This window comes from Gadus macrocephalus, chromosome 9 (genome assembly GCF_031168955.1).
Source record: "Gadus macrocephalus chromosome 9, ASM3116895v1".
Classification (NCBI taxonomy): Eukaryota; Metazoa; Chordata; class Actinopteri; order Gadiformes; family Gadidae; genus Gadus; species Gadus macrocephalus.
In genome coordinates this window covers 15,123,766-15,149,755 of record NC_082390.1, presented here as the reverse complement: position 1 = coordinate 15,149,755, position 25,990 = coordinate 15,123,766, and the positions used below count along the sequence as shown (strand labels likewise).

The window sequence follows — 25,990 nt, the reverse complement described above, 5'->3', positions numbered from 1 at the left end:
TCAGGCGAGTGCTGGCCACTCTATTAGTGTATGACGACGTTATTGTTGACGAAGGACCCCGAAACGGCCGCCATTCGTTTAATTTGTCGTAGGCCTACTTGTTATTATTGGGAATGATTTCTAATCAACTTGAAATCTAAGTCATCCTTTCATTGGCAACGGTAAAAAGTTTATATTATTTATACTCACGGTATCCACTATGCATGGGATGTATTATGCGTTGATTATTTCCCATAGATTTGGAATATATTTGTAGTTACAGATGTATCTATTTTGGATGGGTCGCTTTGTATGAATGGACCTAGCTAGCCCAATATCTAGCTATTTAACAAGATATGGGGTTTATCCTAAACAATATCATTATGACTTTAAAATGGCTCACAGTTATTAAACTGCGGTTTCTATACGCTTAAGTATTTTGAGATAGCCAATTTGTTACGGAAATCGGGCAAGTTCACGTCAATATTTAGACGCAATATTCAAACTAGTTTTTAGCGGTTACTTAATGGGGAAATAGCATGCATCCGAGATGAACATATCACACATGTATTCTACGGCATCATACAGCAAAAACTCAGTTAGTGAACTGTATTTTGTTTTTTCACGATCCCATCATTGCATAATTACACAATCGAGCCAAAGTGACTATTAGTTATGCAACGTTGGAAAACAAGATGATCAAATCCCCAATAACTATACAAACACAGAACCATATATCTTCTCAATGCTGATTTCATTTTGTCGTGTCCTTCTGTTTGCATCTCTAGTTTGGACCTGTTAAGTGAGGGCTGTGGCCAGCTCCTGAAGACCTACTTTGGATACCTTCTCGTAGGCAGCCATGTTTCTGTACAACATCACTTTGCAGCGTGCCACTGGCATCTCGCATGCCATCCATGGCAACTTCTCAGGTATATAACGGGGGTATAGCTGGGCTGTTGATGTTTTTGTCGCACCTTACTTTGGCCTGCGTTTCATACATTCTGTGTTTGTTTTCTATTATGAGTTGTGAATTGAACGCAGCCTGCTGTTTACATAGAAATAGGTTTTTCATGAGAGTTAAGTGTCATTGATATATTGGTAGACATAATATTGGCTTCCAAAATACTTAGCTTCCAATTCCAAAAGAGTTATGGCATTGGTCACTGCGTAATACAACTTTGAATACTAGCGGAGTATACTCAGTTCAAACTGTGGAGCAATGTTTGAGCCTAATCAAACTCTACGTATATCAATGAAGTCAGGCTATATCTGACCAAATGTTAACACATAAGCTAAAGATAAGTAGCCGTTGATAACATGATACTTTATTAATCACTCAAGGGGAAATCGGGTGGACAGCAGCAAAATGCATGCTACGATTACCTTTTGATCCCTTTTCAGATTTATAACAAAATGGATATGATGATTGGACTTCCTGTTTGCTCTATCAAGTGTTGAATGCTTGCTGTCGATTCAAACTGTGACCCTTTGTATCTGGTAGCTTTTTGAAACTTTCATAGTATGTCCCTATTGAATTAATGTTAGTGCAGTTGGTAACTGAGTGTGATGTTTTTTGCTCTTATAGGCACCAAAATGCAGGAGATTGTCGTTTCTCGCGGGAAAATTCTTGAACTGCTGCGGCCTGATGCCAACACAGGGAAAGTCCACACCCTGCTTACGATGGAAGTGTTCGGAATCGTGAGGTCCTTGATGGCCTTCAGACTCACTGGAGGAACCAAAGGTATGTTACACTGGCATGAGGCATGTTGTCCAGATCAATATCTGTAATTTACGATTTTTTTCTTTCTCGTGTTATAATACATGAAGTCATGTTGTTGTTTGAAATACTCATCGTATTTATTTTCTTAACTTTTTTTTATTATTATTTTTTTTTTACCCAAATTTGTCAGTCATCATAATCAGACAGCAGACACCTTATAACACACGATTGTATTTGCATTTCAGACTACATTGTGGTAGGTAGTGACAGTGGTCGGATCGTCATCCTGGAATACCATTCCTCAAAAAACATGTTTGAGAAGATCCACCAGGAGACTTTTGGCAAGAGTGGTTGCAGACGCATTGTACCCGGTCAGTTCCTGGCTGTGGACCCCAAAGGCAGAGCTGTCATGATTGGTAAGTCATAGGTTACAGGGTGTTCCACTTGTTAACAAAGATACCGCAATGTGATTGGTTAAACTGATTTATTTGTTTATACAAAATTGAAATTGTCGCCTTTTCGCAGAACCATTAAACTCAATGATTTGTAATAATTTTATCATCCTGTGGAAAAATTCCCAAACGCATTCAATGTAATTGGATCGTACAATGTTAGTCGTTATTCAATGCTCTCCAGCGCCATGGACCACCTAGCTAGTGATTATATTAATGCCGATATTATATTAAAGAGGTTTAATATAATATATTTTTTGTGCCATATATTAATTACTTGGAAAGGGTAATTTGTAGAATATTGTCTAGTAGACAGAATGTTGAACAAACGCATGCGGATGGTGGCATTGGCAATGCATAATACTGATTATACCGTACCGTTTCTAGGTAGATATTTAATATTAATAATGGGCTTTAGTCTGCAGTATTGTGAGCGCCAGCCCATACAACTAATAACAGTTGTTTTTAGCGGTGCTTGATTTAACTATGCAATGTAGCTTGCTGAGCTTTTGCAACTTGTACTTTTGCATTCGGCCAGCCGCATGAAACACAAGAAAAACTGCAATGTGTGTGTGTAGTTACCTTTTCCTGTAGAAAGGATTCTCTGCGGTAATGGCGTACCAGTGTGTTAATCGTATTATTCTACTCCCACTCCCGTCTTCCCCAGGTGCAATTGAAAAACAGAAGCTGGTGTACATTCTGAACAGAGACGCGGCGGCCAGGTTGACCATCTCCTCCCCTCTGGAGGCCCACAAGGCCAACACGTTGGTCTACCATGTGGTGGGGGTGGACGTGGGCTTTGAGAACCCCATGTTTGCCTGCCTGGAGATGGACTATGAGGTGAGGCTAAAACCATTGATTCTTAACTCTTCTTTTATATAAAAAGTAGTGCATATTAATGTATACTTTATTCTGTGTCAGGCAAGTTATTGTCAGCAAATTTAATATATCACGTTGGACTCTGGTGACAACTGATATAACCAGAGATGTATCACAATTATTATTTGACAAACAGGAAGAAAGAAATTAGCTGATGAAGTGATGAGTTTCTCATGTCTCTTCTCTGACTTGCACTTGGAGAGAATAATTATTTTCTCTGATCACAGCTTCATTCTGACTTTCCTGTGTGCGTGGATGTGTACACTTTTTCAGTGTATCTTTTCAAAGAGTGCTGGTCTACTTCAAATATTGTAATGTTATAATGGAGATTTTTGTGACCTGGCCACTTAATGTTCCGTCCAGTCCTTTCAGTTGATGTGTCCGTTTCCTTTGTTGGCTCCTTCAGAAGCTTGAGGTTACTTCTTGTAGTCTTTGTAGCACATTGCTTCTTCTTGTTTCAAGACCATAAAACATGCTGCAGTAAGGGTGGAGGCAACAGTCTTAATATTTAAGTTCTCTTAAATACTCAAAAGATAATTGCTGTATTTATTTGGATAGGAAAATCCTCCGTTATGGTAGTCAGCCAACGACCCTAACGGTTCTCATTTCCTTCTCTCAGGAAGCTGACAACGACCCTACTGGAGAGGCAGCAGCCAATACCCAGCAGACTCTGACCTTTTATGAACTGGACCTCGGTCTGAACCATGTGGTCCGCAAGTACAGCGAAGCCCTGGAGGAGCACGGGAACTTCCTCATTACTGGTAAGCGTTTTTTCATTTTTGAAACGGAACAAAGTAACATCCGATGCCTGATTGAACCTGCACAACGCTCGCGGGGTTAGCCTTGCTCCTGGAGGCAGCACAGCAACGCCCCATTAGCTTAGATGCATGCATTACGAGTATCTAATCAAATGACATCAAAAACAGCCTCCCAATTATGAGAAATTCGGATATACTCTGCAAGGCATTAGCTGAAGTCACCTTGACTGCAAATACATCCCTTAACCCAATCTACTGTGCTTTCTGAAGCAGAATAGGCCGTTGTGATTATCATACCAAACGTTTGTGAATAAATGTGACGTATAACAAGCAGTTAAAAATATTACTTGCCTGAAAGAACAAGGAAGACATTCTTTGTTGGAGTTTCAATTAAAAGCCCTAAGCTTGCTGCACACAAAATGAACCGTCTTCAATATCAAACAAAACTAACGCGTTCTTTCTTGTCTAGTGCCTGGTGGTGCGGATGGTCCCAGTGGCGTTCTGATCTGCTCTGAAAACTACATCACCTACAAGAACTTTGGAGACCAGCCAGACATCCGCTGCCCTATCCCAAGACGCAGGGTAAGGATTGTGTGCCATTGTATAATCTGTCCAATGTTTAGACCATGAGTTGAGGCAACTAGTGCTGAAACCAGCACTAGTTGCCTCAACTCAACTAACTCGAATGGCAATGTGTATTCGAGTTACAGAGTACTCATCGAGGAAATAGTAAACCAAACTACAAAAAATTCATTAATTTTTACAGTTTTGGAGCAGGGTATCATTAAGTAGCCCAAAGCCTTCTTCGTTGCCGGTAATGCCTTGTTGATGAGGCTGTATACAATAGGTTGGTTCACTTGTGATAGGCACCATCTGAAGTATATTAATATTATCAAAAGCCCTAAATGTAATTATCCCTGACGGCCAGAGTATTATGATTGCTGATGAAGTGATGAGTTTCTCATGTCTCTTCTCTGACTTTCATGTGGAGAAATTATCAAATTTCTCTGATCACAGCTTCATTCTTGCTTTCATGTGTGCATGGTTGTGGTCAATGTCTTTGAACCTACTTATCACAAATTTTATTCAGAAAATAACATACCAAAGGTAAATGGAGTATTTCTCCAACACTGCACAATGGGATATAAGAGGTTTTGCTTGTACAAAAAAGATGACGCATGTGAGATTGTTGATATTCAATGTGGACACCACTTGGTTAGAGTTGAGTTAAGCTAGAACACAGCAAGTGGAATATTCTATTTGTCTGTAATAAATGTTGTGTTTTAGAGAGTTGCATCTAGTGCCAAATCTAGTTTAGATGGACTCTGGAGGATATTTCTAGTGGTGTGCCCCATGAATACTTGGTCATGTGTTTAAATACCTTATAAAGTATTTTAAATCGGGGTGGGCAGGGCTAAACCAGGTGTATAGGCTGAAGAAGTTAAACCTGGCTGCTCTTAAAACAAGACAATTTAAGTCAAACTATTTGTTGGCCCTTAATCACAGCACAGTCTCAAAGGGCTTAACAAGCCCTATATTAATGACCTTCCCCCCTAAAGGGGGAAACGGCTCACGTCCACTGGAGTGGACGGTGAGCGGGCTGGCAACCCTCACATTATTCCAGTCATCCAGTCACCGCAACACACAGGCATCCAGTCCCAGTCACATTAAGAACCATGGCTTGAAAATGATTTAAGCTAATATCAGCAGTTGTTTAGATGGAAAGCAGTCGGTGAGGAATCTAGCTTGGAGCCTAATAGCATTATATTTATCATGAATTACTCAATATCGTAAATTAATCAGCATTATGCCTTTGACATATGACACAAAATAAAAAGCCAAGCAAAGCATGACATCATGAGACACATGGCCTTTAGTTTCAGAAACAGCCACAGAGAGTGGAGCAGCAACAGGTCCCTCATCTCTCCTGATGTAACTGAGGTTGTGAGACAAGGTGAGCTTGTACAGTGGCAGCAAGAGGTTAGAACAAGCAGTCATTTGTAGCACTTTCAACTGAAAGGAGCTTCACAACACTAACATCAAGTAAGACTGTTGTATTGTATGTTAGGCTAAAAGCAGGTTAAGAGATGGTAATCCTGTGTGCGCATTCTTGTAGAAGGGTCTGTCTGGGTAACAGTCAGCAAGGGGATGATTCAGGTGAAGAGTGAGGGAAATTAGGCTGCTCCAACGGTGAGAAGGATGAGGACAGAAGAGGAAAGTTGAAAAAGTGAGCGAGATGCAGAATGGCATTTGCTAGTGGGCCCAGTACCATGGCCAGAGATTGTCTTGTGAGGGGCAGAAAAAACAGACCTAACCAAAATGCCAAATAAATGTCAGAATGTTATGTCAGCCAATGGACGTGGAAAAATAAGATTTTATTTTTTGAAGTTGCTTGCCATCCCTGGTTCTGTGGGCCCTAAAGAGGAAGAGGGCCCACAGAGACTGTTTGTATAGGGCCAAGACTTTAGCGTAGTAAAATAAATGAGTTAAGAGTACGATGGGGCTGGGTGCACAGAAAACATGTAGGTAACCATTAATCTAGTGCAGCAATCTCGGCAAACGGAGTAAAAGGTTCCAGTTTTGCTATATCTATAGCAGAATCAGATTCCCTGATTCCAGGTGGCAGACGACTTCCTAGATAGGGCGCTCGATAGTAGAACACTCGGTTACCTGCTCCCGAATACCTGAGGGGTTGAGAAGGACTAGAAGGAATGAAAGGTCCTTCAGGTAGGATGATGCTAATCCGTGCATAAAGGTAAGATCAAATCTGGTAGTTGCTAGGGGCGTGTGGAGCGAAGTAAGAATAGGAGTAATAAGCACAATTATTTTCATTGTAGTCTGCATAAACTGGAGGCTTTTCTTTGTAGTTTGGTGAACCAGAGATCAGTGCATAACAGTACTCTAGTCTAGACAGTATAAAAGTGTGGATGAGCGTATCTGCATCCGCTGCGGATAACATTGGTTTGATTTTAGCAATGTTTCTCGGATGAAAGAATGCCGCTATGTTGGGCTCATGCATAGGGCTAAACAAGACGCCGTCATTCGTGAAATGGGTACAAAACACAGACGTATTCAAATTGTCTTCGGTGTTGCTGGTGATTATTATCAGCTCTGTTTTCCCTGTGTTGAGCGGCAAGTAGTTATGGGACATCCATTTTGTAACGGCAGTCATGCAAGTTTCATGTTTGATTCTATAGAAATGTAGATTCTAGTGTTGTCCGGATTACGGTGGAAGCTTATTCAGGAGCGGTGAATAATATCACAGAGAAGCATGTCGATTGAGCAGTGGACCAAGGACAGACCCTTAGGGGAGACCAAAGCTTAGGGTGCAGTGTTTTGAGTCTTCAGAGAACAAATGACGTTCTATTTGTGAGATGAGATCCAAGCCAGGAAAGAGCGGCACCGTGGATGCCAACATGGTGTTCGAGACGATGAAGAATGCTATTGTCAATTGTGTCAAGGGCTGTTTAAGGAGAGTAATGTTTAATAAAAACTTTGTATTTCTTTTGTTTCATTCATTGCATCAACCATCCTCAAGGAGCAACCCTTGTGTTAACAGTTTGAACCTTGGGAATTCCTTTGTAGCTCTGAAGCTGATCAACGCAGTGTGACCCTCTCAAAATACCTTTCATGTTTGTTGTTTTGAGCTGCACCTAAAATGGTATTCTCTGAACGAATGCAGAGATTTCCACAGATTTGAAGTCATTATCGTAAGTTTCACCCAACTGCATTCTGGGAAAAATTGCTAAAATCATACCTATATTATCCGCAGCGGATGCCGATAAGCTCATCCCCGCTTTTATATGATCGAGCAACAGTCGATGAAGCCCTGCTGCTCATTCTTAATCGCTCTTTGTTCTGTATCTCTCCTTTGTGTGGCCTTGCAGAATGATCTGGACGACCCCGAGCGTGGAATGATATTCGTGTGCTCGGCAACCCACAAGACCAAGTCCATGTTCTTCTTCTTGGCCCAGACGGAGCAGGGGGATATCTTTAAGGTTACACTGGAGACGGATGAGGAGATGGTGAGTTTATATTGCCCACTGAAGAGATTGTGTGTGGGGGGGGGGGGGGGGTATTGAGGCCAGAGGGTCCAGACTAAAAACAAGACTTCCAAATGAGCAAAACTTTCCCCCATATCTGGTAGAGTTGGATCCTTAGCTTTTAGTTTGTTTGGGATTCATACTACCAATTTCTTGTTGCAAGGCATTGAAGTCCATTTAAGCAATCTACCTGTCACCAGGTAGATTGCTGCTGGGCTGCAATGGATGGTGGGGGTTGTTAACACCCTGGACTTCAGCTGTCCCTTACCGTCCAACATGCAAACTGGGCCACAGAAAAAAAACATCAATTTTAAACCCAGTCCATGCTAACCGAGAAGACCTGAAGTCTTTTCCACTGTACACGCATGCTCATTGATTAACATTGGTGTGCTTTGATAGCGTAAAGCTGTCAACGCTAGTGCTTTACAAAGTTACATTGTCTAAAGTCAGCCATTGTAGATTGCAAAATATCCCCTTGTTAGTAACGCATGTCAAAGTGTCCGACCAGATGCATGAAGGACCGTTCGGCTTCAGTCTACCTGTCACCGGCTAGATTATGTTCAATGTTACGCTGGAATATATGATACCTTAATTATTTTAAAGTTGCATTATAAATTAAGTTTGATTATAAATTAAGTTTGCCTGCGGTTGCTATAAGACCAGTGTCCGTTTTGAAGAAATGCCAACTAATTCAAATGAAAGAAGTTTCCCGTTTCATTACATTAGCGGTTTAGAGAGCTAGGGACACGGCTGTGCCTTCGGTCCCTACGCACAGGGATTTGGTGGTTTCCTAGAAACGTTTGTATTTTCTGAATACTGAACTTCAACAAGCTCAGTAGTGGTCATTCAACCTCTTCCCAAAGGCTTCTATTAACTAGGCTTTTTTTCTAGGTTACGGAAATCAGGATGAAGTATTTTGACACCATCCCCGTGGCAACGGCCATGTGTGTCCTCAAAACTGGCTTCCTGTTTGTGTCTTCCGAGTTTGGAAACCAGTAAGTATCCTTATACTTTCTTTTTTTTATTCACGTATTTGTGACCGCAGTCCATTCTGTGTCATAATCTCAATATTTTATTTTATAATGGTGCAATTAGAGTCTATTAAGAGTGCTGTTGAAGTGATGAGTTTCTCATGTCTCTTCTCTGACTTCCACTTGGAGAGAATAACTATTCACTCTGATCACAGCTTTAATCTTTTCTTGCAGTCATGGTTCTGTACCCTTTTGAGTGTCTTTTCAAATGAGTTAAGTCATTGTTATTATATGGTCATGGACATGGTTGTATATTTTGTTTCATGGTGTTGGTTGTAGCTGTTGATTCATGGTGTTGACGATTCTATAAATCCTCGTGGTATAACCCTTGAGTTTACACAGCGTGCACCTTATGACCTCTTCTGAGGCATGATATTGTATGTAATCTTATAATAGTATTGTTGGACTCTAATGAACAACACGTTAAACATCTGCTTTGCCCTGCCTGTCCAGCTACCTGTACCAGATCGCTCACCTGGGCGACGATGACGAGGAGCCAGAGTTCTCCTCAGCCATGCCTCTGGAGGAAGGGGACACCTTCTTCTTCCAGCCCCGCCCCCTCAAGAACCTGGTGCTGGTGGATGAATCGGAGAACTTGTCGCCCATCATGTCCTGCCAGGTGTGTGTGTGGTCTGTGTGCCTGCTATTGCCAATATGTTGGACTATCTTGTACCACAGCTGCTGCTAAGGCGGTGTTGTCAATAGGCACACTTTTATTCATACTACAAATGTATAATTTATCAGTGTTTCCCCCAGCACAGTATGGTTAAGGCGGCCGCCTTAAAAATAATTGGGCCCCGCCTTGACAACCAATGAAAGAAAAGAAAAAAAAGTATATAAAATTTTTATAAATATTTTTTAATTGTTATGCATTAACAAAGTACAACATTTCTTGTAGGGAAAGAAAACATACTTCCATCAGGTATAAAAAAAATAAAGATAAACTATGGTTTGGTGATACTGTTGAAAACAAAAGTCGTGCGACATTTTCCGGGGGAAACTACTTTATGGTTTTGGACATGGTCAGCAAATTGAAGTCATCATGTCTGACCCTTGTTACTTCAGGTAACCTTGTCTAAATAATTATTTGAACAGAAATAAATATTAGAATAGCGGCCCTCATGACAGAGTATTAATGGTGCTGTTGAAGTGATGAGTTTCTCATGTCTCTTCTCTGACTTCCACTTGGAGAGAACACCTATTCACTCTGATCACAGCTTTAATCTGGCGGTCATGTCGGCCTGGATGTGTCCTCTTTTGTCTGTGTATCTAAACCTTGTTGGTCGAGTTAAGTCATTGTTAATAGGGTAATGTCATAGAAATGGTTATATATTTTTAGTCCTCTGGAAATAACGCGGAAGGAATAATGTGAGTTTACACAGCGTGCACCTTGTGACCTTTTAGGTGGCATGAATCTGGTCAGGGCTGTTTGGAGCCATTTTCCTGTCTCGAGAAATTTCGTGTCATGTTATGAACTGCACAAAACAGACAACCGCATGAAAACGTCAAATTACTCTTTTCCCCCTTTTTTTTGTCTCAGATTGCTGATTTGGCAAACGAGGACACCCCTCAGCTGTATGTCGCCTGTGGAAGAGGTCCCAAGTCTACCCTGAGAGTCCTCAGGCATGGACTGGAGGTACACACACCTCTCTATGAGCACATCCTAACCTGCTCTCATGGCTGCATCAAATGATGAGTTTTCATGTCTCTTCTCTGAATGTAATGTGAGGAGTTTATCTTTTTTATCTGACACCTGCAGGGTAGCCCCGTACCACGAAACATCAGCACATTTCTGCTCATTAATCGGATCTTCTTGGGTTTCCTTTCCTTTGTCCTCGGTTTCAGGTGTCAGAAATGGCTGTGTCCGAGTTGCCCGGTAATCCCAACGCTGTGTGGACAGTGCGCAGACACGTTGAAGGTAACGTCTAATTATCATCAATGCATCAGAGATTTCCCGATCCTCATTCGTTGGTGACTCTATTAGCAAGACTATTTCTTGCTAATATTTATGCCCACTAGGGAGAGCTGTTGTTTAATCTTGAAAGAGAGGTAACTTTACTTTAACCTGTGCCTGGCCTAGGGTCTTTTTGAAGACGTTTCTGAAGTCTATATAAATTAAAATCGGACGTGCGTGGAGTTATGCTAATGAGCTGCTCTTATGCTTGGATGGCCGCCTCATTGTTTTAAGTGGCAGTGGCGGAGAACAGAGAATAACAAGTTTGATGCTGTTTACTGTAAACATGACTACCACTCATGAAACCAACAATGAAAGTCATTCTACATTGAGCATCATTATTCCCCACGTCAATAAAACTAATTACAAATTGGAGCTGAAGGGGACTGTACACATACGAAGCAGGTTCCATTTTGTAAATTAAATAATTTTATTTGTCAGTTTTTACAGATCTAGCCAGTGAATAGATCAGCTTAACCAATCACACATCGGGAGCTTTGTTATAGTCATCATGGCCAATGTATATTTTGTACGACATAGCGGCAATAACACGTTTGCTCTTATTGCATCCAAAGTGGTAAACTACATTTATAAACCTATAATTATAAACCTTTAATAATTAATAAACCTATAGGCAGTAATCATCAATCCAGATAGCAGGAAGCGGGAGCCTTGAGGTTCTCAACTCTCCCCTCAATCCATTGCTTCTTTTTCCGCTTGCAACAACAATTATATTGTTTGTTGAACTCAAATTTGGCCTTTTGTCTCTTTTTCTCCGTCCTCTCCCACATGGTCCCTCCAACAGACGAGTTTGACGCCTACATCATCGTGTCCTTCGTCAACGCCACGCTGGTCCTGTCCATCGGAGAGACGGTCGAGGAGGTGACAGACTCTGGGTTCCTGGGAACCACGCCCACACTGTCCTGCTCGCTGCTGGGCGAGGATGCCCTGGTGCAGGTGAGTGGAACACACCTGGAGGCTCCCTTTGAATAACAACCAACTGACTGGAAGGGCACAGCCAAGGCTCCCACTTGACACTGTTCAACACTTGAGAGGAGGTTTACCCCGACTGACGGCGTCTTTAAAGTCTGCATTTCAGAGAAATGTGACGTAGCCATCGCTGTGATGATGTTATTTATTCACCATCCTGTTCCTAATCCCTCCTTCCCAGGTGTACCCCGACGGCATCCGCCACATCAGGGCCGACAAGCGTGTGAACGAGTGGAAGACCCCCGGGAAGAAGACGATTGTCCGCTGTGCCGTGAACCAGCGGCAGGTAGTGATCGCCCTCACTGGGGGCGAGCTGGTCTACTTTGAGATGGACCCGGTAAGTTACCGATTTAGCTTTTACTTTTATTAGACATTTTGGCCACAGGCAAATTAAAGCTGCTGCACATCAGGCCCACTCTGATTCATACTACAAATGTATACTTTATGTTTGACATCATCTCTGACTCTGGTTACTCCAGATGACCTTGTTAAATTATTATCTGAACAGAATATGTTTTTAGAATAGCAGCCCTCATGACCGTCAGTATTAATGGTGCTGTTGAAGTGATGAGTTTCTCATGTCTCTTCTCTGACTTCCACTTGGAGAGAATAACTAATCACTCTGATCACAGCTTTATTCTGGCATTATTAGGGTAATGTCATAGACATGATTATATATTATTTTCATGGGGTTTGTAGCTTTTGTTTCATGGTGTTGACAATTCCTGTCTATCTGGCTGATGAACTCAAATGTGTCTGTCGTCTGTCATTAATCTTCTTCTTCTCTCTCTCTCTCTCTCTCTCTCTCTCTGTCTGTCTATGTTGGCTTCGTAGTCGGGCCAGCTCAATGAATACACAGAGCGTAAGGAGATGTCTGCCGACGTGGTCTGCATGAGCCTGGCCAACGTTCCCCCTGGCGAGCAGCGCACCCGCTTCCTGGCCGTGGGCCTGGTGGACAACACGGTCCGCATCATCTCCCTGGACCCGCTGGTAAGTGGCACGCAGACCGAGGCTTCACCCCACCTCGCAACCCTATTATTCCCTGACCGAGAATACAAGACAATCAACAAGGCTGCTTGTCTCGCTGAGTTACGGCAGGCTTCTTAGAAGAGACTGAACAGGAGAACTGGCAGTTACATTTTACTGCTCTTGGTAAAAGCGTTACTGGGGGCTCCCCTACCCACAATTAAAGGGGAAGTTGACCGGGTGACTTAGGTTGGTATTAAACCTCTCTTTAGGGAGTCCGAGGCACCCACCCATACACAGGCTCATAAGGTCATATACTTGTCCATCAAAGTGAAAGCAGCAAGGGCTCCAACTGACCGTGGCTCCTGCACTGAGCTTGGATCAGACCAGGGTTTGTGTTTGGCTTTGACAGATGCATGACAGAGTGTCATGCATTAAATGCATTTTGAAGTTATTACTCTGTGGATCTTATTTTTTCATTTTTTTCATAGTATTTACGTATTCCCAAGTAAGCCAAACCTTTAGTTGGCACTGCTTTGACATTTCCCAAAGAAAATGGCCAATTCTGGGAAATAGTCAATACAATAGAAACAATTGTTGTTTCTGTATAGACATTCGTCATGTATTGTGAGCACTACATTTGATCTCTATAAATATCTTGACGTCTGTTGGGACAGAATGTGGTCATGAGCTCAATGATGTCCAGACATGGTTCAAACTAGTCAACTAGTTGGCTGGTAGTGATTGGTCTTGTGACCTTCTTAAGCTGATCTCCTGAAATTTGACCTCTCTACGTGGTCCTGATTGAGATCTTTGTTTGAAAAGCTACATTCTTCTCTGAACCAACTTGAACCATTGAACAAGTCCAGTCTCCTTTTTGTTTTTATTCTGTGCACAAGCATGCACGCCGGCCTAGATTGGTAACCTTTTAAAATGAATTGTCAGACATCCAGACAAACAAATTTCTCCTACGGGGGATTAATAAAGTTATATCGTATCGTATCGTATCGTATCCTACACTGACTCGTCTCGTTTGAACGTTTGCTTGTTTGCTTGTTGCCATAGTAATGACTAGCCCCATCTCATCCATTCTCATTCCAGGACTGTCTGCAGCCGCTGAGTATGCAGGCCCTGCCCGCCCAACCAGAGTCTCTGTGTATCGTGGAGATGGGGGGCGTGGAAAAACAGGACGAGCTGGGAGAGAAGGGAACCATCGGCTTCCTTTACCTGAACATTGGACTTCAGGTAGATCGGCCAGGCTTTGCTTGCTTGATGTTGGATCGTCTCTCATGTTGTCTCAAATCCTAATTGTATGCGTAGTACGTGTTCTAATGCAGTTATTTTCCCTCCTCTGGTAGAATGGAGTGCTCCTCAGAACCGTTCTGGACCCAGTGACCGGTGACCTCTCTGACACCAGAACACGCTACTTGGGCTCCCGACCGGTCAAGCTCTTCAGAGTCCGGATGCAGGGACAGGAAGCTGTACGTCTATTTATTTGATTCTGGCTGTCTCTCTCGGTTTCGCGAATCGTAACCTTTCACCCCCTGTAACCAAGGGACATGATGTGACCTGTGGCGAGCTGTGTAGTTCCCCGCCAAGCGTCTGGCACGCCCATCTGCTCTAGGGATTCCTCCTCATTTCATGTTTTATTTTCAGAAGCTCAAATAGTCCCGTGGTGCTTGCCCGTCCTGCTATTACTGTTATTTCCCACATGCGAGTCATTGTTCTGGTGGTATCCCACCGCATCGCCCCTGTCTGGCGCTGCGGGACTCTCCCTTCATCCTGACCCTTCCCATGGCTCCTGAGAACAGACACTTCTCTGAGGTCCTGGGAGGGGCTTGGGGGGGGCCGCTGACACCCTTTTGAGTTCTGACCCTAAAGAACAACCTTTCGTTTATAATCTCTTTCTTTATATATGTAACTTTTGTTTTCCTGCAACAAACATTAAAAACGAAATTGGAAATTTGAAAAAAAAAAAAGAATGTGACACCAAACCAAATGTTGAAAATGCTTCGCTACCATTAAAGTTCTCCTCGTCCTTCCCACCTCTTCCTCACAGGTGCTGGCCATGTCCAGTCGCTCCTGGCTGAGCTACTGTTACCAGTCACGGTTTCACCTGACCCCGCTATCTTATGAAACCCTGGAGTACGCATCCGGCTTCGCCTCTGAGCAGTGCCCAGAAGGCATTGTCGCAATCTCTACCAACACACTCAGGTACACTCCCTGGCCTAGCCCCGCCATTCATCCTCTTTTCTCTTTTATTATGGAATCGAGGGCACATGGATTTTTATTTTGTAATAATTGTGAAACAAACATGACTTATTCGTTTGTGAAATAGTTTTTGTTTTACATCTTAATGATTCCAGTTGCAAGTCAACCCGTGTCATTGACTGATTAAGATTTGCTGGTGTAGTTATGGTGTAGGGTCTTATAGATGGAGTTCGAGTGTGTGATTCTTCATCCTCCATGTGGTTCTCTCCCTGAAGGATCTTGGCCTTGGAGAAGCTGGGTGCGGTCTTCAACCAGGTGGCCTTCCCTCTACAGTGCACGCCCCGGAAGTTTGTGATCCACCCCGAGACCAACAACCTCATCGTGATCGAGACGGACCACAACGCCTACACGGAGGCCACCAAGGCTCAGAGGAAACAGCAAATGGCAGAGGTACGTGCAAAAGATGCATGGACTGAGTGTGTAAACCCTTGATGCAGTGTATAGAATTGATTGGCATCTAGCGAAACAGACTTTGTAGAGATTATTTATTTAGTTACGGCGATGCGCCATTGGCGACGCTTGGAGAGAAATTTGTGTCTAATTTTGTATTTGCATTGAATCTTTCTACTAGAGCTGTCAATCTAAGACAACTTTTCATTTGTGTGATGATTATGGGAATATGACCCATATTTGCATCGCTGGCGATGTGTTTAGCTTTGAGATTCACTTGCGTTAGACGGAACATCTATGAAAAATATACTATAGTAAATTCAGCGTTCGAATAATACAGGCACGTCTCAATAAATCAGAATATTGTGGAAAAGTTCATTCATTTCAATAATTAAATTCAAAATTGAAAATTATTATTAATATTAACTTTGATTCATTGCACCCAATGTGAAATATTAATAAACTGGTAGGAAAAAGCGAAATCTGATTGCCTAATGGTTGAAATCCAATGCTTCTGGTCCTTGCAGGAGATGGTGGAGGCGGCCGGAGAAGACGAACGGGAACTTGCTGCCGAGATGGCAGCAGCGTTCCTCAACGAGAACCTGCCTGAAGCCATCTTCGGGGCTCCCAAAGCCGGGGCCGGACAGTGGGCCTCGCTGGTCCGCCTGATCAACCCGATACAGGGCACCACTCTGGACCTGGTGCAGCTGGAGCAGAACGAGGCCGCCTTCAGGTGAGGCCAGCGCCGTCTGATCCCATGTGCATTCACCCCCCACTGCCCACACCCACGTCACCTCTCGCACCGCTAAAGCTAACGCATGCAGTGTATACGTCAGCCCTAATTATAGAAACAAGGTGGTCCATTGATTGCTATGGCAATCAAAACCAATTGCCTTAGCGGTGTTCCTATTCCTATAATGTGTGTAATGCATTGTTGTTGGATCTAATGTGGCACCTTGTATCTCTTGCTAACCGGCTGTTTATTTTGGCAAGACTCAAATGTTATTTTAAGACATGGTTTCACTAAACTCATTTTTACATTATTTCCATATTCTGAATGATGTCAGGAATTTGCCACTGGCTGTACTGCACAATATTTACTTATTTTTGAAGCGCTTGTATAGCATCCTACTGTTAATTCCCAAGGGGGACATGTTTCAACATCTTTTGAAGTGCTCGACATCCCTTGCATGTGTTCAGCTTCAGGAAACCCTTGTCTTACGCTGATGTTCTCTTTGCTTTTCTCTCCCGTCTCCTTCTCGCTCTCTCGCTCTCTTCCAGTGTGACAGTGTGTCGTTTCGCCAGTACCGGAGATGATTGGTTTGTTCTTGTGGGCGTGGCTAGAGACATGATCCTCAATCCCAGGTCGGTGGCCGGAGGCTTCATCTACACCTACCGGCTCTCCAGTGCAGGAGACAAGCTGGAATTCATGCACAAGGTGTGTACCGACCCCTGTGTTATCACCATCAACGTTCATATGATTCAATGTTATGCAACAATATATAACATTTATGCACATTAATGCAAACTTTTAGTCCTTAAATTGCACAGATAACAAAAGGTCCCATTAAGAAAGTCCAAGACAGAAAGGACGATGCATTAAGGAAACTCCAACTGCTGTAGCATCGGCCCTCTGCGAGATTAGCTAATTTAAGTGTTTTTCCGATGGAATCGTGTGTCAGAGAGGCAGCCTTTAGTGCCAGCCATAACTGTGAAACAATTTATTTTGGTGGATTCAATCAGTCCAGTAACACAATCTGTGCCCACGTATAGCGGTATGAAGTAAAGATGGAGACTGAGATATCAGTTTGAATAAAGGCATGGATTCTCTTCCCAGGATGCCGCCAATCCTTCCCCTTCTTCCAAATTGGTCTCATGCAACTTGATGGCCATGGGGGCTTTTTCAGCTCACATGTTTCCTTAACTCAAGTTGATTAAGATGGGAAGTGAGCCATAAGCAGTGCAGCTTTTTTAAGTACAAGGTCCTGGTCACAGACACATTCCCCCGATGACATACCTGTCAAGTGTATTTATACAGCCCTAAATGGCATCCGTTTAAAGGTCGAGGGCAGCACATTTCTGTTTGCCCACATCTCTTAATTATAGCACACAGTGACGCTGTTATATTCCTGCTATCTAGCAAGCTGCCTGTGTTGATCTTGTTTGAGACCAAGACTATCTTTGCTGGCCGGAAATGTGTCCCCATAACCTCGGTGTTAAGCAACAGCCTGAGACAATGAGACATGCTTATGGTTTACTCAGTCTTGCCACTGCTTAACGGGAACAAATATGATGGGGAAATAGCAATACTGCCCTATGGTCATTTCCATGGACGTTCTCCATCTTCATTGTCTCTAACAAAGCCATTATTATGGGTCTTTGCGTTAACACTTGATCGCCATTGCCCAACCACAGTAGATCAATGGTGATGACACCAAAGGTCAGGGTTTCCAGTCGAGGCGTGCGAGGAGACGTGAAAATCAGAACTGTAATGTCTCGGCAATGCTACATAAATACCTTGTCAATACTGTTTATAGATGCATATCTATGTATATATCTTCATGTGGTATAAAACTGAAATCCCAGAACCAACTTAGTCGCAACACTCCAAGACTCTGGAAAATAGTTTCATAGCCGTAACACTGTTCTCACTAAGAACATTCAAGAAACCGCTCTAGGTACCACTCTGTTTTGAACAGAACCTGTTTCTTTGTTAATCTTTCTAAATTACAATCAAATCAAACGGACGATTTGAATGCCCTACTCACAAATATAAAAAAAAAAATTATCACTGACAACTTGGCACTTAAATGTTAAATACGATAATGGAAATGTTGCAAATGTTTTTGAATATATTCAATTACTGCTGACATTTATAATGACGAGGAATAATCTTGTCTGCAGCTAACTATTGGTTGTCATGGTTTTTGATTGGCAGACTCCGGTGGAAGACGTGCCATTGGCCATTGCTCCATTCCAGGGGCGGGTCCTGGTGGGCGTTGGTAAACTGCTGAGGATTTACGACCTTGGCAAGAAGAAACTACTTAGGAAGTGTGAGAACAAGGTAAAGTTGATTATCAAATGTAGCAGTTGGGAACCTGCCACACCTATTTTAGGACCTTATTTGGCTGTCTTGCCATGACTGAACATGCACTGTGCTTCTTGTGTGTGGTCCATCTGTTCTGGTTGTTCAGTCAATGGCAGTTATTCACGTTGGCCTTTTTAATTTATAACTCGGTCAACATGATAACGATGATATGAAGATTTTGTGATGGACTATTCCATATCATGCCAACTGCTACTCTGCTGCCGTCACTCCGCTAACTTAATTCCTCTTCTTCCCCCCCCCCCCAACACTCTCGCACGCACTCACACCTCCAGCACATTCCCAACCTGGTGACCAGCATCCACACCATTGGGCAGCGCGTGGTGGTGACGGACGTGCAGGAGAGCCTGTTCTGGGTGCGCTACCGCCGCAACGAGAACCAGCTGATCGTGTTCGCCGACGACACGCACCCCCGCTGGGTGACCACCGCCTGCCTGCTGGACTACGACACCATGGCCTCGGCGGACAAGTTCGGAAACATCAGCATCGTAAGCAGGGATGGATGTTGTGAGGGTTTGATCGGTGGAACGATTGTTGTTGACACTGTTTATCGGTCCGGTACTTTACCGGTAGTCTTATTGGAAAGGATTTTTGTTTGACTGTTCTTTTACAAGAATTAGTTATAATTATCCATATAATAGAATTATATTTTTTATGCAAAGCAAGACAAACTATTTTTATGGGTCCTATTATAATTTTCTTTCTAATTCAGCCTCATTTTGAGTAATTATTTGCTCCTACATTTTTGGAGCGGTACAAGCCACACAAATTGCCAAGAATCGACATCCATCAGTACAGTCCACCATTTCTATCATAACAATTGAAACTTTGAATCTTAATTGACATGCTGAACCTTAATTCGTCAAGGACCCATAAGTCAGTTGAGATAAATTTGTCTTACTTTAAAAGTTTTGGAAAACCTTGGACAAATCGTGAGAACTGTAAACTCAAATGACATAAAATTGTCAACATTGGCCCGAATACTGCCCAACCTTATGGTATAATGGTTCTGTTAAAAATATCTGTTATGGAAGATTTGCACTGAAAAAATATTATGCAATGAGCCGCCATTTTTTCCCAGTCATAAATCCGCTGCTGAGAATCCCAGAGCTCTATAACATGGTGGGCCCATAAAGGAATTCCCCCTTGGGTAATGGGGAAAGTTGTGCGATGACGAAGAAAAGAATGACGTAACGGGATCAATTGTCAATTAGGGTTGCCGCGGTATACGGTATTACCGCTGTTACCGGTGTTGAGGCCAACACCGATTACTGTGTTGAACACCGGCAACAGTTATATATATTTTTTTTTTTAAGACGAGCATGCAAGTCGCCGTCATCTTTAGGCCTATTTGATTAAAAAAATAAATAATAATAATGTTTTATTGTTGATGTGTTTTTTTTCTTAAAAAAGTAAAACGTTATAAGACGCTGTCACCGAGAATTGGCACGCTGCCAGACGCTGTCACCGAGTGTGAGAGGAGAGTTGACGGAGAAGATGGCGGTTGACCTAGTTTCAAAGTTTAGACCACTTATGCTCGGTAATACCGGTGTTGACACGAGTGTATTACTCGGTGTGAAAATGTCCACACCGCGGCAACCCTATTGTCAATAACTCGCAACCAAACTAACGATCAGCCCAATTATTCAATCAAGCACAAGCTTGCCTCAAAGCGGCCCAGGGAATGGAGACTTGGCTTGCACACTCATTAGCATATCGGCATGCTCGCGGAATATTGAGCACACCAAGAGTTGGCTCATGCAACCATACTTTTTTCAGAAAATGCATATGCGGCGACATGTCTAGTATTGAATATGTATTGGTTGATGGGGAGGCTGTGGTGGTGGAAGGAGGGATAGTGGGCCTGTGTCTTCAGCCTTTGCGTGAGGTTTAATTGCTTTAGAGGATGAGTGGAGCCGAAACTGGAGCAATAAATACCTCCTGTGTAATTTGGTCAGATGAATTTAATTAGCTGTGCAAGCAAATACTTTCTAGCATTCAATTAGATATCTTCCTGGATTACATTAAAAGCAAGGGCTGTGTTTAAGCGGCCCTTATACTTTGCAGCTACATGTGTCCTTTTTTAATTTTATTTTTGGTCAACTATGTGAACAAATGAATTATCTCAACTCGTATATTTCACAGAAATTAACCATTTGATTTCCTTATTTAACTTCACCCGAGTCACAATCGTGTTTGAACTGCTATCTAATTCCCGGTTAATATCCTGATTTCTGACTTGCAAAAATATATATACGGTCACTACTAGGAATGCGCGATATACGATATAAACGATAAAAAATGGCCTACGATAGAGATTTTAGTTATATTGCTCTATCGCGATAATGCATGTTTGACGCGATCTATCCATGACCCGCGAAATATAAAGAGCGGGTCATGGATGTTAAATAAATGGGGTCAATAAATGTTCTCAAAATCAAATACTATGTTTCTTTCTTTTGTTTTATACATTTAGCAGTTTGGCTTTCCTTAGTCTATGTAACCTGTTCTGAAATGGTTCTATTATGATTTATATATCGTGATATATATCGTTATCGCAATAGGTTGCAATGTATATCGCAATATGGATTTTAGGCCATATCGCCCATCCCTAGTCACCACCACCAAGAGGTTCCTCTGAAGATCGAAGATTTCTGAGCTGTTTATGGACGCATCAACAGAGCTTTATATCTTCTATTCTGTTTTTTTTTTTCTCACAAGGTGCGTCTCCCCCCAAACACCAGTGACGACGTGGACGAGGACCCCACAGGGAACAAAGCGCTGTGGGACCGAGGCCTTCTCAACGGCGCCTCGCAGAAGGTACCACACCCGCCCCGCCGCAGTTCCTCCGCAACGTCACATTCTCTGTTCCCATTATCATGTCATTTATTTCCTGTGTGTGTGTCCCTACATCAGCCTTTAGCAGAGCTTTGTGGCATATGGTCGGATGTGTCTTGCATTTCCGTCAGCTCAGGGCTCTACAGTGTGCCCATTTCACTCGCATTCGCGTTTGGTTTGAACGCACTATACTGTGCGTTCAAACCAAACGCGAAGGGACGAAACGATTCCATACAAAGCAACGATTCCATTAGCGCGTTCACGTGGATTTGCAGCACGCCACTTTTGCTCGAGTTGAAATATTTAAACTTTGCCGCGACATTCGCGTGATGACAGCCAATCAGCGTTCAACAGCGTGGCCACTGAGTGACGTGCGTAACGTAACAGCCAATCAGTTTTCAACCGGCCAACCGTTCCCTGCAGTGCAGTCCGGGGTGAACCGCAGAATGGAGGAGAAAGTGATTGTTGCCGTTTGCGACTCCCCAAGCTCTATATAGAATAGTATATAATGTAATATAATTGTATGCATAATTTCACGGCCAAAAGCTCTGTGCGCCTCCGGCTGGCCGTAGCGTGGGAGGCGCTACGGGAGGGTTTAGCGGGGTTTGTTTACCTACGTTGCTATGGTTACCAGTCTTGTGTGTTCCACGGTTTATTAGGTATCTAAATCGCTGTCTAATCAATACTTCATTCACTGCCTCTTCCGTGGTCATTACAATATTATGAATAGACTGCGTGGAGAAAGTTAATGCTGTTACTGTAGTCGATAAAGCCTCCAAATTCAACCCCCGACTGGTTGAAGGATTTCGGGTGGCTAGTTTATGATGCTAAGAACATGAAAATGTTCTGTACATTTTGTAAGGAAGCCCCATTGGCAATGGCAAGCTCCTCTCTGTTTATAACGGGGAACCCTAATCTGAAACGCGATGCTGTGGTGAAACACATCGAGTCCACTAGGCATTCTCGCTGTCCCGATTTCTATATAAATCGCACCCAGCCCAATAACCCTGGTACGGTGGAAGCCGAAATTGGTGCTGTTTTGTGTAGCATAAATGTAATCTTGTCTATTTATTTGACTTAATTTTGCTTTAGTAAGTTGTTGCTGTTGGTGTGTGCAATTTCTGCACGCTAATAAATGTTCTAAACAAAAACCTATTGTGCCCCCATTTTTTTCCCCTGTGCTCCTAAATTTTTTAATTTAGGGGCACGAGTGCTCCTGAAAAAAAAAGTTAGTGTAGAGCCCTGCGTCAGCTTTGTGTCTGGGGGGTGAAACATCTTACCAGCCCTGGCAAAGCTTTTGGACATGAAATGAGTTAGAAGTCGTATTTCATGCCCAGAAACAAAAATTGAGCACATTACCCAGAAACTGCTAAAAAGGTCACTTATTGTCTTTTTTTGCGAGCCATGCACTTGTGCATAGCAGGGGATGTGTCTTGTGCAAGTTTCCCATTCCCACGCATTTCTTTAGCAATATCCCTTTGCACTATATGCAGCTTTGGTTCAAGTTTCTTTTTTCAGACCCATCCCAACCACAGTTCCAAGTTTTGTGGCCTTTGCTCATTATGTTGGGGGTGTCGGTTCTCTTCTGGAACCCAAACTCCTACGTCTGCATAGAGCAGTGTCCCATTCCTCTGTAATGACCTGTTGCAGCTTTCCCCCGACCGTCAGCCATCCCTGGACATGTTTAGTTGATGCTGGGTCTGTGGTGGCTGGGGGCCGGGGGTCCTGGGGGCCTGGGGGCCGGGTGTCTCTCGGGGTACTGTGCGTGAGTACGCTCGCTCAGTGCTGCGCATGAACGCTCTCGAGGCTTTTCTTGAACAAAAGCCCACCCTCCTAGCGACTTATGCATGATTCAAACATGAACAAAACCCAGTTCTTGTTTTGTCTCGGCTGTTCGTCGATTATGCGATTCAAATTCCAAAACAACTTCTTGGCCACCGTCAGCTGCAGCCCCTTCATCCGTTATTCTGTCAGTGGTTAATTTAATCAAACTAGGCATTTATTTAACTATTTAGTGTTGAATTATTAGATAATCTTGTGTGAATTTCATTATAATTCCATAAACTCATATTTTTATAGATAAATTGTCACTGATGTTTCTATTAGCGGCGCAAATGACGTGTGCGTTTGTGTGTCTACATCTGCAAATACCAGAGGTATTGGCCAAGAAACTATTGCATTGAACGAGACCTTTGTATCGTATTACGCTGGCGTTTCCTCAGGGTCATTGATGGGTGCTGAACTTGGCCCTCTTCCATGCCATGATGCAATAACCGGCCAACAAGCATGCACTAAAACACCCCCCTCCTTTTTGCCCCTCAGGCTGAGGTCATTATGAACTACCACATCGGAGAGACTGTGCTGTCCCTGCAGAAGACCACTCTCATCCCTGGGGGGTCAGAGTCCCTCGTCTACACTACGCTGTCCGGGGGCATCGGCATCCTGGTCCCTTTCACCTCACACGAGGTAATGGCTGACTGATCTGTTCTGTTGAAACACACACACCCACCCACTCATAAGTGGTGGTAGATCTTCCCAGGGGGTTGAATAACTGAAAATGACGGACCCGTTGCTGAATGTCTGTATATCTGTACTACTATTGACACTACACAACCTAGACATACATTGGCGTATTCCATGCCAGGATGGACAGTGAAGCAGGCTCTGTATCCTTGGCTGCTTGTATGACGGTTTAACCCGTCTCCCCTCTGACTCTTTCCAGGACCATGACTTCTTCCAGCATCTGGAGATGCACATGCGCTCAGAGTTCCCTCCCCTGTGTGGCCGGGACCATCTCAGCTTCAGGTCCTACTATTTCCCAGTGAAGGTCAGTATCGTGGTCTGGGTCAATTGCTGTTTGTTTAACCAAACACAAAACTAAACTTGTGTGTCTGTCTCCTTTTGGACTCGTTGTGCTCAATGTTCTCCTTCCATGCATTGAGACGCCTGTGCAGACACCTGCATACGATTTTAAGAGTGAATGGCTTCCCAATCGTTTCTTGTCCCTCCTGCCGAGGCACTCATCCCCTTATGTGTCTTAGGCTCGTCACATGGTCAATGACATCACCCGCTATGCACGCCTCTGCCCCATTGTAGCGTTGGTGGAGTGACTGACGTCAATTGCACGTCTCTCGGGGCCTAGAGATGCCCGAGGCCACCCTTTGTAGCCACTCAATGGCCCATAAAATGAATGCACACTTTTATTTAAAAACGCCTGCGATTAGCCTGACCGGGGCAACAGGGAACTGAATCGATGAAGTGCTACTTCTGGCTCAACCCAAGGAAATTCCCCCTCAACGTTCCCTCATGTGAATGTGATATTGAAAATGGAATGTTGAGTCTTCCTTAAATGTTATTTTAAGTCACATTCAACTGCTCATCTGCTGACTCTGTACTTGGCCCAAAAGGACTGTATGTTGTAAAATCATATATGGTATGGAATCCAAATTCTTCTATTCCAATATAAAATGTTTTTGGTTGAAGGCCTCCAATCGACATGTAGCGTTAAGTCGTAGCCCCTTGTTCCTGCCGTCCCCAGAACGTGATTGATGGAGACCTGTGTGAGCAGTTCAACAGCATGGACCCTCACAAGCAGAAGAGCGTGGCGGAGGAGCTCGACCGGACGCCGCCGGAGGTGTCGAAGAAGCTGGAGGACATCCGAACACGCTACGCCTTCTAGGCTGGAGCCGCCCGCCAGGACGGACGGACGGCCAGCAGGCGAGGCGCCCCGGACACATGTTCCACACACACGGACTGGTAAGAGGCAGAGAGCAGCTCACTGTCCTAAGAGTCCAGGGACCCTCTTCTGGGTTTTCGCGTTCAGGGACGGACGGACGGACGGACGGTGGCCTTAGAAATCTGCCGGTAACAGGCGGATTTCTTCAGAGGACTACTGTTATTTAATTAACCTGGATTAACAATCCAGATCATTCTGATCAAATCATTCAGAACAGTTTTTTTGCTTCTATATTTTCTGTTCCAAATGTGTTAATTGTACCGCCCATTTACCAAACAATAAGTGGTGGCTGCCACGTGTCGAAATATGGTGATGGATTATTAGGACAAGCTTTTAAAAACATGATTAATCCAGCATGGATGTAATTTGTAGGCTTCTTATGTTGACTATAAATCTCTGTATCCCTCTGCTGTACACTTACTTACACTGATTCATGGGTTTGTATGACAAAAGAAATGTTTGAATTGTTGTTGGAGTTATTGTTTGCTGATATGACTAAAAATGTAGCTGTCTGTTGGCTGTTGTAATAGTTGCGCCTTTATCTATGTCGGTGTCAGCAAGAAACTGATGCCCTGCCCTAATCCCGGGCTGGGGCCATGTCTTTTAAGAGGAGCTTTCCATGGATCAGACTAAACAAGTGGGTTAAAGCATTCTGACGGACAACAGCCGCTGTATTTGGTTTGGCCCTGTGAAATTCCCAACCTCAACCACAAATATTCTGAAATCATTCTCCCCATCGGCACACCCACCGATGAGGGGGTGTTCATGCTTTCCTTTGGACACAATACTCGGACATGGTTTTACCCGGTAGTCATTGGATTGAGGTTTTGGTGGTCACAGGGGGGGTTTGTAAATAAAGTTGTTTTTTTACTTTTAA

The 25,990-nt window shown here is 43.4% G+C and overlaps 1 protein-coding gene and 3 non-coding genes across 4 annotated transcripts; all 4 read left to right on the top strand.

Moving 5' to 3' along the window:
* Positions 1-25,990, top strand: sf3b3 (splicing factor 3b, subunit 3). Its single transcript, XM_060061032.1, has 27 exons — positions 1-161; positions 768-908; positions 1,565-1,720; positions 1,945-2,115; positions 2,819-2,991; positions 3,650-3,791; positions 4,258-4,370; positions 7,676-7,813; positions 8,723-8,826; positions 9,316-9,481; positions 10,403-10,498; positions 10,708-10,780; positions 11,622-11,773; positions 11,988-12,143; positions 12,641-12,796; positions 13,874-14,017; positions 14,131-14,253; positions 14,832-14,986; positions 15,259-15,433; positions 15,961-16,166; positions 16,715-16,871; positions 18,372-18,497; positions 18,815-19,027; positions 21,261-21,359; positions 23,700-23,843; positions 24,100-24,204; positions 24,916-25,990. Exons 2-27 carry the CDS (start codon positions 839-841, stop codon positions 25,054-25,056), a joined length of 3,654 nt encoding a protein of 1,217 aa, XP_059917015.1. The 5' UTR covers positions 1-161; positions 768-838; the 3' UTR covers positions 25,057-25,990.
* LOC132465315 (small nucleolar RNA SNORD111) lies at positions 3,179-3,260 on the top strand. Its single transcript, XR_009527547.1, has one exon. It is a non-coding gene; the product is annotated as a small nucleolar RNA SNORD111 (small nucleolar RNA).
* On the top strand, positions 4,730-4,805 carry LOC132465312 (small nucleolar RNA SNORD111). The gene has a single exon (XR_009527545.1). It is a non-coding gene; the product is annotated as a small nucleolar RNA SNORD111 (small nucleolar RNA).
* On the top strand, positions 10,543-10,621 carry LOC132465314 (small nucleolar RNA SNORD111). The gene has a single exon (XR_009527546.1). It is a non-coding gene; the product is annotated as a small nucleolar RNA SNORD111 (small nucleolar RNA).